This window comes from Bacillus rossius, chromosome 1, assembly GCF_032445375.1.
Source record: "Bacillus rossius redtenbacheri isolate Brsri chromosome 1, Brsri_v3, whole genome shotgun sequence".
Lineage (NCBI taxonomy): Eukaryota > Metazoa > Arthropoda > Insecta > Phasmatodea > Bacillidae > Bacillus > Bacillus rossius.
The window spans coordinates 49548037-49560767 of NC_086330.1; the positions used below are offsets into that span (position 1 = coordinate 49548037).

General features: G+C 41.5%; 1 protein-coding gene across 1 annotated transcript in view; it reads right to left on the reverse strand.

The window, feature by feature from the left end:
• LOC134535784 (uncharacterized) overlaps positions 1–9766 on the reverse strand; it is a 28504-nt gene extending 18738 nt beyond the window's left edge. The window contains exons 1-3 of the mRNA XM_063375055.1: positions 9356–9766; positions 5291–5471; positions 3206–3387 (exon numbers count right to left, since the gene is read on the reverse strand). Of these exons, the coding sequence (XP_063231125.1) occupies positions 3206–3387; positions 5291–5471; positions 9356–9505 (513 nt within the window). The 5' untranslated portion in view covers positions 9506–9766. The remainder of the gene's footprint in view (positions 1–3205; positions 3388–5290; positions 5472–9355) is intronic.
• Positions 9767–12731: the final 2965 nt, after the last annotated feature.

A 12731-nucleotide genomic window follows, 5' to 3' on the forward strand; every position in this document is an offset into this window, starting at 1 on the left:
TATTCCTTTTTCTGCAAGCTTTACATGAGTTAAACACAGGTTTAATTACAGTACATTTGATTTTTACTACGACTGCTTAGTATTCTTCCTGCTAGTTGAAGGTCGCTGGTTGCTACAACAATCATGGGAAGTTTAAGTTGAAAACGAAAGAATAGAGAGAATTCCACAACGCCATGGTCGATAGAAGATGTTTCCCTTGCGATGTGTCGCCAAAATCCTGGTGCCCACAATGGAAACAAGAAGTTTGTGTCAACCACGATAGTTAAATATTACAGTGTTAGCAGAGTATTCAGATAGGAGAATTCTGAGTTCATCTACCTCAGAATACAGGGTATACGCATTACTACGACATACGAGGCATTTTATGAGTGCTTCCAGCATCGTGACTTCTACATCTGATTCCTGTCATCTCGTGGTGAGAACTTTCCTTGAACCATGTTTTCAGGACCATTTCATTTCGCCGATCCAGTCACTGAATCGTAGCCTACGGCCGTCGTAGTTGATTAGAACTCTCTTACAGCGTCCCTTTCTACAAGTTCCTGCGACCATCCACCGATCTACCCAGAAGTCTTAAGTGGCCGAAGAACATGATCTACCACAAAGAGAGCTAGTACCGGTAGTTTTAACCATTGAGAATTCAGTAATGATGGTGTAGTATCCAAACTTGGCCCTAGTTCATTTATATCTGGCTATCTGTATTTGGTAGGTTATTTCTAAGCTGGTGCAATGTTATGGTATCTGAACATAATTTTTCTATTCAGACTTGTTCAGATAATGAGCATTCATTTCAAGTGTTGTACCTACCTATGTGCTGAAAATTACTTTATATATTAATATTCTGATATTTATTTAATTATTTGATATTATTAGTTTTGGTACTAACCATACACGAATACAGACAACCACCATACTTTGTCAGCCAGTTAATATACTTTACCCTTAACATACACTACACCGTAATATCATATGTAATTACTCAAATATAAGTAACTGTGATGTGTTAGCTGTGTCAAACGCAGTTGTAATAGCTAGGCAGGCACGTACACACTCACAGAAGAATTGGCTACCACAACGTGGGGCCGTACGTGTCACAGCACGTATGTTATTTACACACAAATGCAACCATAGAAAATACAGCCACGAAACTATAAATTACACCTTTACCTTGAACAAATGAACACCGTTTTAATGTGCATATGGCCATCAGTTACCAGTATCACTTTAGTGGTGACTAGCATATGAAACTTGCCATTTTGTTTTGGATTACTTGTTCTTTGCGCTCTGTGCATAGAAGAAAATTACCCTTAGCCAAATTTCCAGCGTAATTTTAACATGAAGATAAAACTAAAAACGTTACTGTTATCAGTGACAGATGTGCGACATGTAAATAAAAAACCACTTTTCACATCATATAAAAAATGTGAACAGCGAGAAGAAATCATTGCATTACATTTAATGATGAGTAAAAGGGGCCTAAAAATAAAAAAAGAAGTTATAATCGCGGGGTAAACGTAAATACTGAGAGCACAAATACTAGATTTCATCGTAACCGCTGTAGTTTGAACCAGAGAGTTTTGTTTTACAACCAATTCGTTTCCAAATTGCTAGACAAGCGGGATTATTCCCAGTGGATTTCAGAAACTAACGAAGTCTGCCACCCTGAGAACCAGCCAGGCATGAGGGAGGGGGGGGGGGAACACACAATCGGGATTATTCCCCCCGTGTATTCCAGAAACTGACGAAGACTGCAGTTCCGTGACCGGGGGGGGGGGGGGGAGAATCGAGGGGGGAGGGAGAATCGAGGGGGGAGGGAAGGGGAACACACCTTCTTGTTGGCCAGGCTCGAGGGGAGGGGAGGGGAGGGGGAACACACATGCTTTTTGGCCAGGCTCGAGGGGGGGGGTAGGGGGAACACACCTGCTTGTTGGCCAGGCTCGAGGGGGAGGGGGAACACACCTGCTTGTTGGCCAGGCTCGAGGGGGGGGGGGGAGGGAGGGGGAGCACACCTGCTTGTTGGCCAGGCTCGAGGGGGGTAGGGGGAACACACACCTGCTTGTTGGCCAGGCTCGAGGTGGGGGGAGGAGGGGGAGCACACCTGCTTGTTGGCCAAGCTCGAGGGGGAACACACCTGCTTGTTGGCCGGGCTTGAGGGGGGGAGGAGGGGGAGCACACCTGCTTGTTGGCCAAGCTCGAGGGGGGGGGGGGGGAACACACCTGCTTGTTGGCCAGGCTCGAGGGGGTAGGGGGAACACACACCTGCTTGTTGGCCAGGCTCGAGGTGGGGGGAGGAGGGGGAGCACACCTGCTTGTTGGCCAAGCTCGAGGGGGAACACACCTGCTTGTTGGCCGGGCTTGAGGGGGGGAGGAGGGGGAGCACACCTGCTTGTTGGCCAAGCTCGAGGGGGGGGGGGGGAACACACCTGCTTGTTGTCCAGGCTCGAGGGGGAACACACCTGCTTGTTGGCCAGGCTCGAGGGGGGGGGGGGGGGGTGAGCACACCTGCTTGTTGGCCAGGCTCGAGGGGGAACACACCTGCTTGTTGGCCAGGCTCGAGGGGGGGGGGGAGCACACCTGCTTGTTGGCCAGGCTCGAGGTGGGGGGGGGAGCACACCTGCTTGTTGGCCAGGCTCGAGGGGGAACACACCTGCTTGTTGGCCAGGCTCGAGGGGGAACACACCTGCTTGTTGGCCAGGCTCGAGGGGGGGGGGGGGGAACACACCTGCTTGTTGGCCAGGCTCGAGGGGGGGGGGGAGCACACCTGCTTGTTGGCCAGGCTCGAGGGGGGAGGGGGGGAGCACAGCTGCTTGTCGGCCAGGCTCAAGGGGGAACACACCTGCTTGTTGGCCGGGCTCGAGGGGGGGGGGGAGGGGGAGCACACCTGCTTGTTGGCCAGGCTCGAGGTCGAACACACCTGCTTGTTGGCCGGGCTGGAGGGGGGGGGGGAGGGGGAGCACACCTGCTTGTCGGCCAAGCTCGAGGGGGGGGGGGAGGGGGAACACACCTGCTTGTTGGCCGGGCTCGAGGGGGGGAGGAGGGGGAGCACACCTGCTTGTTGGCCAAGCTCGAGGGGGGGGGGGGGGGAACACACCTGCTTGTTGGCCATGCTCGAGGGGGAACACACCTGCTTGTTGGCCGGGCTCGAGGGGGGGGGGGGGGGGAGCACACCTGCTTGTTGGCCAGGCTCAAGGGGGTAGGGGGAACACACCTGCTTGTTGGCCACGACGAGCATGGGCACGCCGGCGAGCCTCTCGTCGCCCAGCAGCGTCTTCACCTCCTTGACGTCGCGCGACAGGTTGTGGGCGTCCGCAGCATCCACCACGAACACCAGCAGGTCCGTGTCCTGGAGGAAGTTGCCCCAGTAGCGCCGCACGCTCTCCCGCCCGCCAACTGGAGCAGAACACTTTCCCTTTAGCGGCAGCACGCGCCTGCGCGACAGGGTGCCTACACATTCTTATTTTCGCAAAAGAAAAAAATTATTTTAAAATAATTTTTTTTTTTACTCTATGTTTATGTAGGACAATAATAGAACACATATGAAAACTGACAGCCCAAGCAAATACAGTCAAAACAACAATAAAAACAACAATAATTACTTAGATATTTGTCCACATCGGTGATCTCCTTCAGGAGAGGATATGAAAACATACACACAAAGAACTACTGTTACCATACATATTTCAGTACCTTATTCGTATTTTCTTCTAGTTCTGAAACATAATTTAAATATTTACTATTTCAACCAAAAATGACATACAAAATTATGAGCTGTTTTAAAATAAAATATTTATAATTTTTAACTATTCCATAGTAGAATTTATTTTATTTACACCCATGGTTATTGTTTTTGCAGTTCTAGTTGAAGGATTTCAAAGTTTCCGAGGAAAACTATAATAATAAAAATTAAAACTTTTAAATTATGGTTTTAGAGGTGCGCAAAATTAAATTTTGGAAGAGGAAAAGAGGAGTGGAGGTGGGGGGAGGATAGAACCACTTTGCCCATTGTTTGCTTTTAAACTCTTTCCTTTTGTTGGTGTGAATGATAATTTTTTTTAGGTTTTGAAGGGAGGGGGGAGGGAGTATATCCCCATCATCATACCCCCTCCCCCTTTTTTTTGCACACACACCTGATTTTTCCCCTGACCTTTCAATGTTTTCTGTGACAGCTCCAGGTATTTTTTTAACCATTTTCAAATAACATGACTTTTCCAAGCCATGTTTACATGCACAGGAATCAACACATAAACCACTCCAAATTCCAAATAAATATGGGTAAAATTAGGCCTACCCGAAAATAATAATATATTTGGAATTTGAGTGCCTGCCAACACCCAAAGACTTTAAGAGGCAAACACCTAACAGTTAATACAATGACTTTGCACAGGAAAATAAACACATAAACATAACATAGGATAACATAAACATAAGGGTTATGTCAAACAAAAGTCAAGGACACAAAATTTATCGATATATTTAAATTATAAGGTTGCTTCATATATTTGATGAACTAGGACTGAGACAAAATGCAGTTTGTTATTTACTTAAATTATAATACTTAAATATAATATAAGTTAAATTAAATTATAATTAGAAACAGTTGGTAATTATAGTATATATTCACTAAACAATAGAATTTATAATGTTTTTAATTCAAAGTTTTCTTTAATGAACAGGTCCAGACCTTTAGACCAGTGTTAAAATTATTTATGTAGCATTTGTGAGTTCATAGCAAATAATCTTTTGTCTTATAAAAAAAAATTATTTCATAATTGACATGTATAAACACTAGGGGGCATAAAACTTTGCCCTAGTGCACAAGTAAAGTGAATTTTTGAGCTACAGTCACAGTCTTAAAAAATGTTGGAAGAACACACATCAGAAACATCCACACTTGACGAGAGCTCACGACATAATGAATAGGTAATAATTATTTATTTAAAACCTGAGTGCCTGCCAATAGCCAAACCCTTTTAAAGGTACGTAAGCACTTACCAAATACAATAAATACACATATAAATTTTACATTTAATAAACACAGTATAACACGACCAAGACATAACAAGACAAGGGCATCAGAACAACAGTATGAATAATGATAATAATAATATCATCATCACGCAAAGATGTAAGTAGCAGTAACTACACGACATTTAGTGATATTTTTACTTAACTTCAGACGCACTTCTTTCCAGATATGAATTTAAGCTAAAGCTAAACTTGATAAGACTTTATTGGCACAACTCTGATACAAGAAGCCTGTTGCAACCACATCACCCCACCACTCTATACTCACTTTCCCAAATGTTGAGGGACATGGCGCCATTACTCAGAGAAGTGACTTTGAAGCCCTCCGTCGGCTTGATGTCGTTCGCAGGCATGTGGTCATCTGACGTCAGCTGTGCGAGGATTGTACTCTTGCCAGCGCCTTCCAGGCCGAGAACCAAAACTCTTTTCTCTGAGTTCTCCTCCTCCAACTGCACACGGCAGAACATCATTTCTCAAAAGAGTACCTACATGGTGCCAGATACTGTCGCAGGCTACTAATCAATTTTAACCTTGGTAGAATTTACGTAAATGGTAACAGTAGGCTAACTTGGTATTCTGTATTGAAGTGCCTTCTTCATTGTGCATTGAATCGCTGATACATTTGAGTGACTTTATGTGCTTCAATGTTGGGGTTTGGCCTGTTGGAGTGACTGGGTGTCCCTTTAACAGGATGTTAGTTGATGATCCATATAATATTAGATGATAAGAGAAAGATGGAGATGGTACTGCAGACTTCCTTACTGATGCAGAATGGCTTTTTTTTGCCACAGTACATGGGAAAGGGCCATGTTATGGTGTTGGAGGTACAGTTAAGAGTTGCCAGCATGTACAATTCTTCAAAAGTTAAATGAAGATCAGATAATGACCCCAAAACTATGATTAGGCAAAAGAAAATACTTTGGGTATTAACATTACCTTTGATACACAAGAAGAATGTATTGCTACCAAAGAAAATTTGACAGTTAGGTTCTGCTGTTCATGTACCATAAACCTACATGTACCATGAAACTAGCTGGTACAATGAAACTCATGTTTTAATACCATAAGAGGGTAAAATGACAGTTTTGGCAAAATATTTTTCTTTTGTTGAAACAGGGGTTCAATGTTCTGTGACACATACAGTAAAGACATGCTAGTTTAAGAGCTATATATGTGGTTACATAGTAGCAATTTACAGTGCAAGACAGTTGCTAGCTTATGTTTGGGTGAAAGACAAAGAGGCAGATGAAGTCAAAACTAATTTCTCTACCCTGCACTACCATCTCCATCTTTCTCTTATCCCACATCATCTAATTTCACTGGATTTCATTCGCAGATATCCTGTAGAAGGTTCACCCAGTCACTCGAATAGGCCAAACACAACCTATCTCTATGACATTGAAGCACATAAAGCTATGTTTCAGCAATTCACTGAATAATGAAGGCACTTCACTACAGAGTACTAGGTTAGCCTATGGTTATCATTTATGTAAATTCTACTTAGGTTAAAATTATTGATTAGTAGCCTATGTTTGAATATATATTATATAAGTTATCATGAAAGGCCTAGTATACTAGTACTTACAACTACAATATTCATACCTCATAGTAATTAATTTTGACAAAAAATGGTGCCATGAATTTACCTGTTCTCAACGCATACCACTGATGTATGCCTCATAACACATGAGCACAAAATGATATTTAAATACGTGAAACACAAATGGTACAAAAAAAATTTTTTGGCTTTCTAACACCAACCATTCCCAAGCAAATATTTTATTTTGAGAATCAGAAACATAAAAAATTTCTTAGAATTTTTTTTAGAGTTTTGCAAATTAATTAAAAATTGAATCATATTAATTTAATTTATTTTAAAAACTACTAACTCAAAAAAATAATTAAAAAACCAACTCAATAAATCCAAACAGGTTAATTCTTCATTTAAGTACTTCATGTAGCTACAGAAGTTGTAAACAAAAAAATTATTGAAATCTAAGGGTAAGGTAGAATGTCTGACATGATTTGATGTGGAATCATCCACAAAGAAAAAACATCCAAAAGTGCATATGAACTCTTCCTGTAAATTTGAAGTGACAACATGATCATGGCAGCTGCTATGTAGTTTTCAAGGGGATAATGGTACTTAAAGCTGAAATCACAATAATGCACATTTTGATATGAGGACGCTATGCAAAAGCTAAATACCACATTATTGTGAACATACGTTTCTCACCCTGCAGCGGACTAAGTTAAAATATAATATATAAAATGTTCCTTGCTATTACCCATCAATCCTTGCAGGGTTTTAATTGATATGTTGGACAGAATTATGTTTAATTCAAATTTAACATTCAACTAGAAAAATTATTGACTGTAAACACAATATTTCACAAATGAACTTCATAAACAAAACATTAAAAATATACAAGTAATGACAGTGTTACCAATACAACAGTCTAACCATTTTTCGAAAACAAAATTCTAACCCTCATTTCAGTTACGTCGCACCTGCAACACGATGGAAATAAAAATCTTTCTAATTGTTAAGTCTGTCACGTCCGCCATTTATGTCAGGTTGACGTCACGGATAAGTTGAACAGTTGAACGTGATTGATAAGAAAAATATTTGCATAAATAGCATAACACCCTATGCAATATTGTGATTCTAGCATAAAGGCCAAGCAGATGAATATAAACCTTGTTCAGGTTTTTTCTCCCTGAAATATACATTACATTTGTAGGGTTTACACAATCATTCTCCTGCCAATTTCCTTGAATTTATTCTGTTTTCCTAGACCTCCTAACATTTTTTCCCCCATCTCATCAGTCTAGCAAAATAACAAATATACTCCAATACAAATTACTATCAAAACACTTTCTAACAAAAATGCAGTTTATCAATGATATCAAGTTACCCAGCAATACTTAGTATAACGTTTTCATTGTTAAAATTTTTACCTCCACTAGCAGTATGAAAGGGAAAAAAAACTAATATATTTCTTTGATAAAATTAGAAACAATACATTATTGACAGGGATCAAGTGAAAGGGGTTAATTTCTAATTTAGCGGCCGATGCCCAAAAAAATTCCAAAATTGGTGTTTTTATAACTACCCGAAAAACAGTGTTTGAAAATACCTAATGGATTAATGTCAGAATAACAATATTTCCTTGTTAATCATGTATGTGTATCTGTTTTGCTAAAAATGTGGTATTTTATTTATAATGAAAATAGTTTCATACAAAATCCAACAGGTGTTTTGTGATTACACTTATAGGCATCGTGCGCGCCACTCTGGCGGCCAACGGTGTAACTAACTGCGGGACGGCAGGAATTGAGTAACTGTGCATCGCTAGTGTGTCACTTCTAAACAGTTCAAAACGACTAGCAATATGAATGTATTTAAAAAGCGGAAAGGTAACACAAATTGCTGTGTGGTTGGGTGTAGTAATGCGTACAGAAACACATAATCTGATATAGTTTTTTATTCATTTCCAAAGCGGAAAACTGAAGAACAACGACGAAAGTTGTGGGTTCAAGCGGTATGCAGACAAAAGTAAGTAGGTGAACAGTGCTTATAAACTATTATATGCCAAAGTTAAACAATATGTAGGCATATAATGCTATAAAAGCAGTTAATTTCTGCACAAAGTATGCTAAAATTATGTTAAGTATCACGGTAATCACATGGTTTATTTACATTATCTCCTAAAGTATTTGGAATTTCTTATCTCCGCCGCTTTTAATGAAAAGAGGAAGTTGAAGAGCATCTAATAAATGTATTTTCGGACTTTTAACTTCTTTTTTTCGCAAATACCACTCAACTACATATGAGATTTAAAAATTCAATATCTCCTTAAGTATTTGGAATTTCTTACCTCCGCCGCTTTTAATGAAAAGAGGAAGTTGAAGAGCGTCTAATAAAGGTATTTTCGGATTTTTAACATTTTTTTTCGCAAATACCGCTCCACTACATATTTACCCACAATTTTTTTAAAAGTATTTTTAAGGTTGCTAACCTAACCAAAAAAAATTAAAAAAAAATAATTATTATTATTGGTAATTTTCAGAAGACCACGACGTAAAAAAATATTTACTTTCGAAATTATTACTGTATGTAGAAACGTTATTTCTAATATTTTAATCGGATGTCAAACATGTGAAAATGATACTAATAACTCACACTAAATTAGGATAAACAAAAATAACCAAATGTTGTTTACAATTTATTTCATAAATTACAGTAAACACCTAAAAAAAAATGTTCAATATTAAAAGATAACAGGCTAAATCGACAAATAGGTTAAAACAATCCTAATTTAAAACTGACCCTAGAAACATCCTCAAAGCCTTCATCGATACACTTGGACTCCCTTTTCTTCCAATATCTGTAAACTGCGTACGCACAACCTCCTAACGCTACCCCGGAGCTTACGAATAATACTGTTTTTGCTACTTTTGCAGAAACACTGTCATCCATTTCTGTTCTTTAACCACAAAACTTTAACCGGATTGTTTATATTAATGTATGCAAGTCGTAGAATTAACGATAGCTGCGCATAAGCAAAAGTTGAAACAGCAAAGTCAACAAACCTGTGATATGTTTTTGAATATTAATTATTTTTGTATTCGTAGAAATATGCCACAATTGTAACTTATTATTGAGGCTGTCGGAATAATTCATCTAGATGAATTACTAAAATCCAACAGAAATATGCTCAGTCAAATTCTTGAAAATTCCCTAACGAAATTAAAAATTGGAAAAGTGTAACAAAATGTCGGAATTTTTCCACCATTGCCACGCGGGCCCTATAAACTGAGTTATTTGAATTCACCACTGCAATAGTGTAAGTTTCGAAATTTTTCCATCTGGCTAAATGGGGAAGTCTGCATTACTGGAGGGAACGCACCAGTCACATATCTTAAATATCTGTCTCCTCGTGTAGGACACTTATATTTCACGTAGTTTTTGCATTTTTTCCTGGGTGTGCATTGCGATTTAGACTTAAACAATTGGACTAAGTCATCGAGACGTTCTCAGTTTCATCCGCACAGAACCACCGATTAGGCAAAACACAGCATCGACTCTTTTCAATAAATATTGTCCGAGTACTTTCAGGGCCCACATTTAGTTCTGCCCATGTGTCGTAGTTCTTAGCTTACAGTGTTATGCCATGAAATCTTTCTTCTTAATATGTAATACTAGTAGCCCACATGTCAAGTGGTCATTTCGTATGTCATGAATGTTACAGTGTATTTTGAAATTGTCACATTAGTTATGGGTAGTGTTGCATGTTAATTTCCATGCACCGCATGTGTGGACATTTATGTTTCAAGTCAATGCAGGATGCTGAGAGCTCCTGTCCTATCAATTTGAAGACGAAGGCTAGAGAGCCCGTAAATAATAAACATTCATCGATAAATACGCAACTACGTGTAGTTGTCGTCCCCAGGCCGTGGCTCCTTCCCGATCCCCGACGTGTGGCTGTGAATTTAGGTCGTAATTTGTTTGGCCGACTAACTCAGTGAGAGGTAGGGGTTCGTGCCTAATGTGGCCGGGACCGGGAGATGGGGAGATGGGGAGTTGATGAGTATGGGAGTGGGAATCGAAGCAGGAAACGTCCGCTGTTAGTCCACGAGATGTTTTATTTACTCCTTTTCCCTGAGCACGCCTGGCCCACAACAATGTTACAGGACACGTCCCCCGCCGCGCCGTGAACGAACGTAAATTGCAAGTCATCCACGAAGGTTCACTAATCTGCGACTGTGTCGTAGCCCCGGATATCACCCAGTGATGTGGGTTGCGTAATATTCTCAGGGAGAGTTCAGGCCTCGTGGCGGGGTAAATTAACACTATCCGAGCTACAATGATGTTTCGACAGTTTGACCACAAGTATTTATTGAGCCCTTCGCGTAATCTAGGTACATGGGCAATCCGCGGCAAAACACCAGTCCCTCCGCGGAGTGAGGCTTTGGCTGCATGTGTTTGGGTTTGGGCAGGCACCAAGTGCGGACTGCACCCCCTGGTTCTTTATGCGAATGATGAACTGTCTCTGCCCCGGCCCTATGATAGCGAGAAACTAATTAAGTTGGAACGCCGTCGCCAGCGACGTGAAGTCCGTCCCGATGCGGCACACACGTGTCCGCCGATGCGCGCAATGTCCCGCCTCAACAAAACCAAGAAAATACTTATTTACAATTAAATTAGTTACAATGATGACCGACAGCTTAACGCCCGTGAACGTGAAAGTCCCGATCGCCTGGATCCTGTCTCACCAGTTCTGGCTCACGTCTCGCTGCCGCACTCGTCTCGCCGTGCGACCGCCTTCCTCGGCCGCCAGATGACTACTCCCTCGTTGCCCTACGACTCTCGTCCTAGGACACATCTGTCCTCTCCGACCGCCAGACTCCGACTGCCCCTCTCCTGCCGCGCGTATCCTCTCCGCCCGGCAACCCCCCACCACCGCGACACGTGCAGTGCTCGGAGAGATTCCGGGTGTTGGCCTCGGCTTCGTCGCCCGGTGACAGCAATTAAATTAATACTTGGAAAGACATATAACAATAATAAAATTACAAAAATTACTGAAAAATAACACATAAAAACAATACATGACCCTTATTAAATAAAAAGTGCGTTCTAATATATACAAATTAAAATGTCACACTGCACGGGCAGGGGTGGTTCAGGAGTTGGCGCAGCATAACTGACTTTATGAGCAGGGGAGACACTTGGGTCGACGTCAACTGAAGATGTTGAATGTGGGGGCTAGCCGAAACGATGATAGCGACGCTAGCAACGCGCGTGGCAGAGGGCCTGCGGACTCGCGGAGCGCAGCGTCACAGAACCTCCCTCGACGGCAGCCAAACTGCGACTCCCGACTCCCCGCCCTGCGCGGGCCGCAGCGCCGAGCTTGAGGAGGGGGGGGAGGTGGGAAAGCGGCACGGAGGGTCGCATGTCCACTGCAGGACAGGCGCGGCCCCTGTACAAAGCTACACGATTCAAACAAAACACATAACTACCCTATTTGAATACACAATTACAAGTTAAGTTATTTACAAATAATTATACAAAGATGTCCATCCTTGAGCGGTCAAGAAGCGAAGTTAGGGCGAACGAGGGTGCGTCCCTAGCACGGAGCACTCACTGCACTGTACCGGGTGGTTAGGGGGGGATAGCCGCCCTCAGGTACCCGGCGGTGGGCAGAAATGGCGTTGGCATGGCATAACAGGCTGTGAGAGCTGGGTCGACACTTGGGTCGACATCAATCTTTATATCAAATTTAATCGAAATTGGTATAATAGGAGAACAGTTAATAGGGTAAAATTTATTTTACAAACATACAAACAAGTAGATGATCTAAGCATAAATTAATCAGGAAATTTGCTAAAAACAAGATATTTTTGAGACAGTTTTTTTGAAGTAACGTGGAAACTGAAAACATACAAGACAATTCTGAGCAAACGGTTATATTTACCAATGATTTGTAAACGTCTTATTGATATATGATCCTTTGTGTACCTTCCACATGTTTACATTATCTTTATAGTATCATTAAGAAATTAATATTTTTTTATATAACTAACATTGTATATGGGCAGTATTCCAAGACGTTTGAGTAAGGTAGCGAATATGCACTGCCTTGTTGGGCAACTGCCGTACTCTAACTCTCGGGTCATATTCCAAAACGTGTCCTAACTGAATCCCT